This window comes from Cylas formicarius, unplaced genomic scaffold, assembly GCF_029955315.1.
Source record: "Cylas formicarius isolate icCylForm1 unplaced genomic scaffold, icCylForm1.1 PGA_scaffold_2__14_contigs__length_35257938, whole genome shotgun sequence".
NCBI lineage: Eukaryota > Metazoa > Arthropoda > Insecta > Coleoptera > Brentidae > Cylas > Cylas formicarius.
In genome coordinates this window covers 4,689,002-4,700,384 of record NW_026844319.1, presented here as the reverse complement: position 1 = coordinate 4,700,384, position 11,383 = coordinate 4,689,002, and the positions used below count along the sequence as shown (strand labels likewise).

The following is an 11,383-nucleotide window of genomic DNA, read 5'->3' as shown; positions in this document are numbered from 1 at the left end:
TCCTTCTTACCTTGTACTTTCTTTCCGTTATTTCATCGTTGTTTCCCAGTGTCAGCATCACTGGCATGTGATCTGACTGTTCTTCGTTCATCGTTGCTAGGTAGTTGCAGTGCAGTTGCGGTGTAGGGCATCCGCAGGTTCTTGATTATGGCTATGTCAATCACATCAGGGCGATTGTTTATGTTGTCGGGATAGTGGGTCGGCTCGTCCGGTCCGATGGCCGTTCCCCCATTTCTTGCTATTTTGGCTTCCAATATTCTTCCATTTGGACAGTGCTGCCTGCTGTTCCAGCTTCTGGCGTGACTGTTGAAGTCTCCTATTATTATTTGGGATTCTCTTCCCATCATTAGAGTAGCTATGTCTTCTGCCGTGATGTTGACAGTATTTTGCCTGTATACAGTGGTGATCTTGAGCGTGGTTCCGTCCCTCATGTTCACTCTTACGGTGATGGCGTCCAGTCCGGTGTCTTGAATCCCTAAGTATTCGTGGTCTAGTGATTCCTTCACTAGTATCGCGATTCCTGCGTTTGTTCGGGCGTTTCCGTTTGGGCTGTCTTTTCTGTATATGACGTAGTTGTGGAATCTGATGTTCGTCCCGCCTCTTATGAGTGTCTCTTGTAGCCCTAGTATGTCTACGTCATATTCTGCCAGATATTCTTCGATATCGGCTTTGTTGGCCCGTATGCCCCGTATGTTCCACGTTGTCGCTCTCAAGGACGTGGGCTTGATTTGTATGGCCATTTACTGGGGGGCTAATCTCAGTAAAATGGCTTGTAGCGACGCCAGGATAGTTGTAATGTCCTGTTGTTGAATTTTGCGGCGTGACTTGCCTTGGTTGTTGAGTAGGAGCCTGTCTGGGTGGTTGTGGTGGTTCTTGCCTCGTGGGGAGCTTGTTTTCTTTGAATTTCCCTCCTCTTTTGTGCGTCGGTCTTGGGGACGCTGGGGCAACCCCTGTAGCCTGCTAGATGGGGGCCGCCGCAGTTTGCGCACTTCACGTTCCCCGTTTTGGGCTCCGACGGAATGGTGCATTCCCGGGTGGGGTGGTCCTTGCCGCACTTGACGCACCTGTGTTGGAAGGTGCATCTACTTTGGCCGTGGCCAAACTTTTGGCACCGGCACCTATGGCATTGCGGTACCTCACTGGTTTTATTTGGCTCCTCGAGCGTGACCTTTACGGAGCAAATGTTTGTAATCTTTTTTATGTTTTCATTGCAAGTCGTCACAATGAAGAACTCGGAGACCAGTTTCTCTCCTTTGTCTCCCCTCTTTTTCTTCAGTAGCTGAACTACTTTTGCATCTTCTATACCTTGTGCCTTCAGGTCTTCCTCGATCTCTGTGAGGGGTAGTTCTTTAAAGAGGTCCTTTATGACCATCTTGTTTTTTTTCTCTTCCTTTAATGCGTACGTGTAGTACTCCGCATTGTGGGCGTTTAGGAACTTGATTAAGTTCCTGTAGTCTTCGGTGGTCTCTGGGAACACCTTGATGCCGTCCTTCACGGACCTGGCCTTGTTGTATTTTATCTTCGCGTTCTTTATGGCTCCGGAGATGGTTGTCCAATTGTGTTTCGCGTTTATTGTCACCGGTGGTAAATAAAAGTTGGAAGGGTAGTTTCTTTTATATGGAAAGGGTCATTAAAATTCAATTAGAGACCGGTTGGAGATGGGGTGAGAATTTGATATCGTTTTGAACTTTTATAAAGGTGTGCGTTTATATATAGAATTTTTATTTTGTTTATTTTTTTTTTTTAGAAAAATTTTATGTGGGACAATAATTAATATATTTAGAAAAATCAAGTGTTTATAAATTTTGTAGAAAGGAATGAAGTATAAAAGTGTTTTTCGTTTTAAGTATATTAACTTTGGGGAATTTTGAGATTTTATTTTTCTATCTGAACAGATATTCCAATTTTTTTATTATTATAATAAATAAAAAAAAATCAAAATATTCCGAGAAATGAATTGGAAATTATCTATTTGAAATAGTTAGATAAGTATATAAATTATTTAAACATAGGCGTTATAAATTATGTCGATTTTAAGAAAATGTTATTTACTTGAATTGTATAAATACTTTTAAAAAATTATGTGAAACGTTGATTTTGTAATGCCTATCTATGATTTATAGTATGAACATGGTAAAAGTTTACATGATATGTTTGTATTTATTTATCCAAGTAATATTTTTCTAAAGTGATATTTTTTTGTGAAATTCGTGATAACAATTCTGCAAAGTTCCTTATGATAATATTTGTAGAAGTTGTTTGGTAGTTGTTTCTTTGATAACTAATTGATGAAAATTTTCATAGTGGTATGAAGCTTTGCGAGGCAACTCCATTTTCATTTGACAATAACCATTCACATCGAAATCTAAAGAATCATCTCTAGTTCATGCAGTTCTTTCTTCCTGAAACGAATTTTCACGATACTTTCTTCACACGATCGATGAGCATCTTGAAATTTGTCGGCATGTGTTATTCTTATCGTGAACATTGTAGAATCGCATCGGATAACCTCACAACTATCGATGAGGTTAAAAATCTAAAATTTTCAATATTATTAATATTATAATTGAAATATTTTTATTGTTAATTTCATAAATTATACAACTATATGGTGCATTATGAAATTTTAGAAAAGTGTTGTAATTTTAACTAAGTTATTGACGACTTTTAAATTCTATTATTCGAAAATATATCGGTAATTAATTGATCGTAATTGTGTAATTAATAATAAAATGCGTGGGCGCATGCGTCTTTCGTAGGGCCACCCCTGAAGGGGTGGCTACCGCCCGCGACGGGGTTGACCAATGAAATATATAGAAAATGAGACAAACCAAAATAAACCACTGAAAAAGAGAATAGATTTAGCGGGAAATACGAACGTGGGGTGGGGGTAGACACACATAATGAAATGTTGAAACTAGGTATGGTGTGTGTGCTCTACCATAGGAACTAAAGGAACCACAGTAGGTGTAATATAATATATTTATTAATGACGTAATACAAGGCACACACATGCTATATAGTTTCAGTCGGAGGCTTCGTGTTCCATGTTTTTGGTGGATGGGCTCGTGGTGGGTCCGTTTTCGTTTTCTTCAATGTCGAGTTGTTGTAGCTCCAGTGTTAGGTCGTATTTGCATTTCCAACAGAATTCTTCGGTTGTTGGTTTGTTGCACAGGTTGCACGGTTTTGATTGTTTTTTTTGCTGTTCGTTTGTCTGGTGTTGGTGGTAGGTGTTGTCAGGTGTTGTGGCGCGGTAGTTAAAGAGTGGTGCTTCTATGTGTACAATTGTCATTCGTCTTTCGCAGGCTTTAATTGTTTCCGTGTGTATCCCTTTGGGCCAGAACAGATCCAAGTGGTTTACACAAATTATCCGGGGTGTATCTGCTTGAATTCTGGTTGCCCCGTATTTGATGTTCTGGGTGATGGGCGTCTCCATATCGAGTAGTTTGAGTAAGTTGAGGGGATTCCAATTGGGGAAGTCTAGATCGTCCAGGATGATGCCGTCAACGCTGTTATTGTAGCGTCTCCAGTCTTCTTTATCCTTTACATGGAGGGGGTGTTGGAAGTGTGCCAGCGCGTATTGCGTTTTACCTAAACCAGTACTTCCTACAAGTACGATTACTTTTTTTTTTGGTGTTTCCGGGGGATAGAGGCCTTTATCGAGGCAGTCATACTATTGGGTGAAATATAAGCACAATTTTTTCTGGTTTTGTAAATAAAATAACTTGTCATGCTGTTCAATCAAGTCCATAGCGACTTGGTACGTGTCGCATTGGAGGGCTTCGTCTATGATTGTCTTGTCCACTTTTTTTCCGAATTTTGGAATTTCACCGAATACGTATAGTTCTCCTTCGCGTTTGTTCTCATCTGTGCAGTACTTGATGCAAGTCTCCAGATCATTAGCGTATTGTATAGTGGCGTTGTTGAAAAGTTTTTGTATTGCGTCGAGCGTTCTTGCATTTTTGAATCCAAACGTCAGTTGTATATGTTCCATGCCCATGCGTCCTGTTTCTTGCTGTCCTATGTACCACGATACGTGTTGTTGCATTGTCTCGAGGCGTTCGTTTCGGTCTTCACCGCTGATGAAGCATGTGAAGACTCTTTTTTTACAGGTGGTCATGGCGGAATCTATTGTATGTTGCGATGTGATCAGATGTACAGTAGGTTGGCAGCACTTTGTACACTTTATTTCGCTATATCCAGAAGGGATTATGTTGATATTTATATTTTTGTATAAAGTTACACCGACTGCAAACTATTTTTTTTGTATAAACGAAGTTATTAACTGACGTGTTCATGTTTAACTGAATTGTTGTTTGTGTGTGCCGGACGTATTAATAATAGCAGCTTATCTGCGGATGTTGGTATCTATTTCCTGTTTGTTGTTTCCTGTCAGCCCGCGTCTTCGGCACGTACGCCTCCCTTCCGGTGACGTTTGCGTCACTTACGGTCTAACCTAACGGGTGGTTAAATTTCAAGGGCCGATGTTGATTTTGAATAAAACACAAACTATTTAGGAAATTATTGTAATTTTATTTTATTATGATATATTGGTATTACTCAATTATGTATGGAATAAAATATCGGCCAAATGTGCGCCGCGACCACGGCGGCACACCTCCATCCGATGGTCCAAATTTTCGATGACCCTGAGGCATAATGGAGGTTCTATGCCGTTAATGTGCCGAATTATCTCATCCTTTAGCTCTTGAATTGTTGCTGGCTTATAGACGTACACCTTTTCTTTCAAATAACCACAAAGAAAAAAGTCCAACCGTGTCAAATTACATGATCTTAGCGGCCAATTGACATCGCCATTATGTGAGATAACACGACCATTGAATTTGTTGCGCAAAAGAGCCATTGTTTCGTTAGCTGTGTGGCAAGTGGCACCGTCCTGCTGAAACCACATATCGTTCACATCCATATCTTCCAATTCGGGCCATAAAAAGTTCGTTATCATCTCACGATAGCGAACACCATTCACAGTAACTGCCTGACCGGCCTCATTTTGGAAAAAATACGGCCCGATGATGCCGCCAGCCCATAAACCGCACCAAACAGTCACTCTTTGGGGGTGCATTGGTTTTTCGACAATCACTCTTGGATTCTCATTCGCCCAAATGCGGCAATTCTGTTTATTGACGAATCCACTGAGGTGAAAATGTGCCTCATCACTGAAGATGATTTTCTTCGAAAATTGATCATCCACTGTTGCCATTTCTTGCCACCATTCTGCCCATTCACGACGTTTGGAATGGTCAAGAGGCTTTAGTTCTTGAGCCAATTGCACCTTGTAAGCGTGTAAGTGCAAGTCTTTATGCATAATGTTTATCAACGACGAGCGTGAGAGGTGCAATTGTTGGGCACGACGACGAGTTGAGGTGGACGGCTCTTCAGCCACACTATCGCGAACAGCAGCAATATTTTCTGCAGTACGAGCTGTACGAGCATGCACTGGTGTTCCCACATCTTCTACAGACCCGGTTTGCTCGAATTTTTTCAATATTTTTGCGATTGTACGCACATTTGGACGATCAAATTGACCAAAAAAATCACGAAGTGCACGATATGCATTTTGATTTGAACGCCCATTTTCATAATAAGTCTGGATAACTTTAACACGTTGTTGGATTGTGTATCTCTCCATGGTTCAAATTGAGTAAGTCTGAAATAGAGAAATGTCAAATTAAATTCGGAAAAAAACTTGGAGTTTAGGTGTGGTTCACATTCAATATCGGCCCTTACAATTTAACCACCCGTTACTTCGAGGTCAGTATGGAAAAGTTATTTGGTGCTAAAGTGCAGTTTAGTGATGCAGAATATGATTTGGCTCGTGATTTGGATGTATTTCATACTCGTGAAGCTTTAGAAAAAGATAAGTTTATACGATGGAGTTATTATCGTTATTCTTACCCTTTTGTGTAACTGTAACGTTTCAAGAACGAACACAATTGATGTGAAGAGGATCTTTTAATTTACAAATGTAGTTTTCATGTAGGTAACAGTTTTTTGGAATGGGAGTCGAGTCATTTCGACGACTAAATTTACGAACGCATTAACGAAGTATAAATGTGTACTTTGAAGAAAATATTAAATTTGGAAAAAATTTAAAAGGGTGTGAATATTTTTTTTAAAATGGAAATGTCGTGGTAGTCCTCGATGTTCCGGGACGGTCGCCACGAGATATTCTGTCGTATAATTGTTGATCCGTGATCAGTTTGCAAGGATGTCCATGCGCGAACTAAGTACTACTTTTCCCCCGAAAGGAACCACATTGTTCTCGCACACGTCACAAACATACCTGTCGACCGCGTTCAACGCATGCTTTGAGGTCATCGACACCTCGTCCCAAAGAATGACGTCGGTTCGACGAATGTTTTGCGACCTTTCGTGCTCGGCCGGCCATCCGACCGTGGACTCTTCGTCCAGGTCCAGAGGGAGACGGAAAGCGTGGTGACAGGTCCTCCCCTCTATAAGTAAAGACGCAGCGATTCCCATCCACGCAACTGCCATCAGACGGACACCGCCGGCAGACAGAATTCGCTCCGCGATTACGTTATAGAGAAAAGTTTTGCCAGCTCCGCCGGGCCCGTGAACAAAAAATAAATTTCTATTGACGAACGTCTCGTCCGCCTCCAGTCCCGCAACGATAGCCCTGTCGAGGTGGAAATATCGCAACGCACTCTCCGAATTTACGCTGTTTCTATTTTTTAACAAAGTGTAAATAACGGCGTTGTAAACAGTACGTTGATCCGCGTTCAACTCGCACGCTCTGTCCCTGAATCTCAAGAGCACATTCTCGTGCTCGTCTGACGCCGGCGCGCATTGTCTCACTTCCGCAAACGCGTTCGCTTCATTGACGCCAGCAGCTTCCGGGTCGTCCAGACCGATCTCGTTGAGGTTTATTCCCTCGCTATTTGCCGCCACGATTTGATCAATATTAATGAGAGCGCGGCGAAGCGCGATCGGCCGCGGAATACCGCGTCTTATGAGATCAGCGATCATGTAAGGATCTTTGAACTCTTCCCATAAGACTAAAATACTTAGAGCGAAAAAATTTCTGACGCGCGGCGGCAAATCGCGATCGCAAACCTCGCGCATCGCGTTGCGGTAAATGTCAAAATTGGCGAGTAACCGACGCTTCTCGCAGGCATCACGGTACGTTTGACAGACATACCCGTCGGCTAGCGTCCGGATCGATTCGAAGGAGGTGGCGCCCCGTAAATGTTGTAACAAAATAGGCAGGTGAAACCTTTCGTCATCCAACGGGGATACTTCCCGTATAACTCCCACGATTTTATTAAAATGTTGACGCGCACGCCATTCCCCCTCTCCTCTAAACCAAACGTAGTTTTCGGGTATCTCGACGTAGCGCAGCCGCTGTGCTTCGGGGTCTACCGCATTCAGACGGAAATACGCCACCAATTTAGACACGTAGTTTGTTGCGTCCGCGACACGGGTCAGTAATTCATCTTCGTCTTCATCTTCATCGAAAGTGACGGGTTGTTCATTCTCCAAGTGAACAGGCAACGTAACTACGGCGTGGGGACGATCGTGTAATTTATATGCGAAAATACGCCAGCACGCTTCCATCGAGCTGATATATCGACAGTCGGTATAGTTACGAATCTCGTCCCAATCGACTTCATTATTCTGCCCGCGCATTTGGATGGTGATACAATCTGGTCCTTTGTGGCAATATTTGTACAGGTATCGGATAGAGGCAAAAGATCCGACCCCTTCAAAATTAATGTGAGTCCGATATTTCATCGCAGCCCAGCGGTTGTAAGGCACGATACGCCGATTATCATAACGATTGCCTGCAAAAATGACAAAACGACCGTCATCGGGACGGGCATATTCCGGTCTTCCGTTGAAACGGTGGAAATTTAGAACGGTATCGCGTCGAAAGGCTTTTGGATAGCCTTTCGCGCACACGCGAGACTCCAAGTTGGTACACGGGGCGGCCGGATTGTCTTGACCGCAGACACGGTGCACATAATAATCACGCACAACACCGTACAGATCCGTACAGATATAATCCGGTCCATCTTAGGTAGGTTCGAACCCGATTAAAATGTGAGCGTGTGGCAGTCCTCTTTTTTGAAACTCGTTCGAATAATGATAAGTGGGGACGGTTTCTAAGAATTGTTGTTTTACTAAATCGTTCATGAATTGTTGGAGCTTTGTATGGAAGACTCGGCATACCAATTCTGGACGATTTTCCACGCGTTGATAAAAATTTAAATTTTGAATAATTTGTGGCCAATGGGGGTTGCAGGTCATCGTTATAAATAAGTCTGGTTTACCGTGTCTGACAACGACTGCCATAGCGTCAAAGTATAGTTTGTTCTGTCCGCGACAACTACCCTTAAACGCGGCCGTCAGGATGGTGATACGGCCGATCCTCGCATTAGGCCCCGCTTCGGCTACGCGCCTGCGCACGTAGTCGATTAAGCGGTTGTAATACGTGGTCCGAACTTGACGTTGATTCGTCCGATACCACCACAACTCTTGCGATTCTATTTTCACGTACGTGTCAACCACGCACTGTTGAAATAGTTTCGCGGAATTGTGTAATATGGAAAAAGTCCCGTCACGTACCATCAACCTGTGCTGATAGAAATCCCGGAGCGAAACCTTTTTATCTCGTCTGCTCGCGTATCTGATACACAATGTCATAACCGTCCTTTCCGTGAGGGAAGAGTAACGTGTACAGTACTAACTAACAAAACTAACCACACGACGGGCATTGAAATATTGCAAAATTTGAGAAGATGTTAAAGGTCGGATAATTAATAATAATAATAATAATAATACTTAAATCGCGGATGTTGAAAAAATTAAGACGCCGTATTATAATTTTTAATCGAAGTTGAAATTTTAAAGATTGGCGGCCTCTCAATTGATTTCTAGAGATAATACGCAATTCGCTATTAACGGGTATGATTAAAGTGATTGGTTTCAATTGAAAAAATATACAAAATTTATAAAATTTGAAACAATAAAATTATATTAAATATTAATTTGAATTTTAATGAAAATATTAATTATCTATGAAATTTTTTATTATAATGTGTATTTATTATTTTTAATATGATTATTATTTATTAATAATAATTAGTATAAAAATATTTTATTAATTATTATTCATTATATTTATTGTTTATTATATTTAATTTTTAATATATTTTCACAAATCAAAATTAAATATTGTTTCTAATTTATTCAGTATAGTATAGTAAAAAAAAAGTATTTTGCTATCACAATATTTATTATAATTAGTTATTATTATCGTTCTAGTTATTGTTTATTATATTATTTATTTATAATATTTAATTTTTAAAAAATCTATTAAAAATTTTTTAGAAAAACATTTAGAGTGTGGGAGTAAATAATAATAAAAATGGACAATAATAACTGTTATTTGACTAAATTGTATATGAGTTGTAGAATGGAATGCATTTAAGCAGAAATATATTATAAATTTATACACATAATTAAAAATATTTGTAATATATATATATATATATATATATATATATATATATATATATATATATATATATATATATATATATATATATATATATATACATATATATATTCTCACGTATTGATTCGCGGATGGAAAAATGTGATGACACTATATTCCGGGATATCATCCGTTCGCTCGTTGAACTCCGACTGGAATCCTGCATCAAATATAACGAATTGTTCATATTTATTTAAATGAATATATTTATTTATTTTTTTAAATATTTATTTTAATTTATATAATTACGTATGTTGTCCCAATTGATTTCATTATTTTCATTGCAATTTAGAGATTATAAGTTAAAATACATAATAATAATAATAATAATAATAATAATAGTAATAATAATAATAACAATTTGTTCATATAATTAAAATATATATCATGATTGTTTTCTTTGGAAATAAAAAGTAATATATACACTCTAAAATTGCATATTTGACAAAAATTACTGATTTTATATTGATGATCGATAAACGGGTATCGTGGATATATTTTTAGATCAACACCGAATGGTATTTCATTATTAAATACTGTTACTATTTTGTAGCACTTTTTTGGTAAATTAAAATTTCCTCGATCTTCATTAATGTTGTCTTTGAATCCCACCACGACGTTGGCTACCGAGTCTGGCCCGTCACGTTCGATGCGTTCCCGAATCATTTCTTGAGTGCAAATGTAACTATGGACGAGCACGTTCGTGCGCCTCAATATTTCCTCGAGGATCCGGAAAAGATGCGGATCTATTCCCGTCTCGTCAAAAAAATCGTTGCTGATTGTTTCTGATTGGTTCGTCACGATGCGGCACATTTAGAGGGATGTCTTGAGCGTGGTGGTAAATTTGCCCCGTGATTGTGAAACAAACAGCCCCTTGTCCAACATTAACATCCGCAGGAATAGTAGCGTGCATGGAGGCCATGGCAAAATTACTATTCAATTTACGGATGTTATTCAAAAACTGTCGAGCAAGAGGTGTATTCTCAGTTAATAATTGACTTTATTCTTCCGGACATTCCCCCAATGGCGGTAGAAGCGGATCAACATCGAACGGTATATCGTTATCAAATACGGCTGCTATTTCGCAGCGGCTCTCAGGTAAATTAAAATTCCGTCGGTCTCTATTGTGTTGCCTTTGAATCCCACCATGATGTTCGCTACCGAGTCTGGCCCGTCACGTTCGATGCGTTTTCGAATCATTTCCGGAATGCAAATATAACTCTGGACGAGTACGTTCGTGCGCCTCAACATCTCCTCGAGGATCCGGAAAAGATGTGGATCTATTCCCGTCTCGTCAAAAAAATCGTTGCGACGTTCGAGCGCTTCCGCGACATCAAGAAAATAGTATTGATTATTTCTAATTGGCTCGTCACGATGCTGCACATTTAGAGGGATGTCCTGAGCGTGGTGATAAATTTGCCCCTTGCTTGTAAAACAAAAAGCCCCTTGCCCAACATTAACATCCCCAGGAATAGGAGGCCATGGCAAAATTACTATTCAATGTACGGATGCTATTTAAAAACTGCCAGCAAGAGGTGTATTGTCAGTCAATAATTGACTTAATTCTTTTGGACATTCCCTCAATGGCCCTAGAAGAACTTCGCCCCCTTTGCAACAAAGTAATCTGAAATTATACCCTTTTTTTCGGTTCTAGTTGAAAAAACAAAACGCTGCAAAAACGGCAAATATCTGTCATTGGTCCGCACGAATGAATTTCTACATGAAACGGTTGTCGCATCGTTGCAAATTTGGAGAGACAGACGACGAAGTAGAATTTGTTGTTGTTGTCTGTACTTGGGGCGGTTGCGGCTGGTCTTCCATCGACGCGACTTCCAATCGAGGTTG

General features: G+C 40.0%; 1 protein-coding gene across 1 annotated transcript; it reads right to left on the bottom strand.

Moving 5' to 3' along the window:
* Positions 1-6,216: 6,216 nt before the first annotated feature.
* Positions 6,217-10,351, bottom strand: LOC132698089 (uncharacterized). Its single transcript, XM_060663950.1, has 3 exons — positions 10,151-10,351; positions 8,313-8,553; positions 6,217-7,979 (listed from the first exon to the last, which is right to left on the bottom strand). The coding sequence occupies exons 1-3, from the start codon at positions 10,349-10,351 to the stop codon at positions 6,217-6,219; spliced, it is 2,205 nt and encodes a 734-aa protein (XP_060519933.1).
* Positions 10,352-11,383: the final 1,032 nt, after the last annotated feature.

What these genes read in the sequence shown, in the direction of transcription:
- LOC132698089 (XM_060663950.1), bottom strand. Translation starts at nt 10,351, where the DNA reads ATGTGCCGCATCGTGACGAACCAATCAGAAACAATCAGCAACGATTTT. An exon ending in ACTCGGTAGCCAACGTCGTG is followed by an intron (nt 8,554 to 10,150) that starts GTGGGATTCAAA and finishes CTATTTCAACAG; the next exon opens with TGCGTGGTTGACACGTACGT. An exon ending in GGCAGTCGTTGTCAGACACG is followed by an intron (nt 7,980 to 8,312) that starts GTAAACCAGACT and finishes TCTGCGGTCAAG; the next exon opens with ACAATCCGGCCGCCCCGTGT.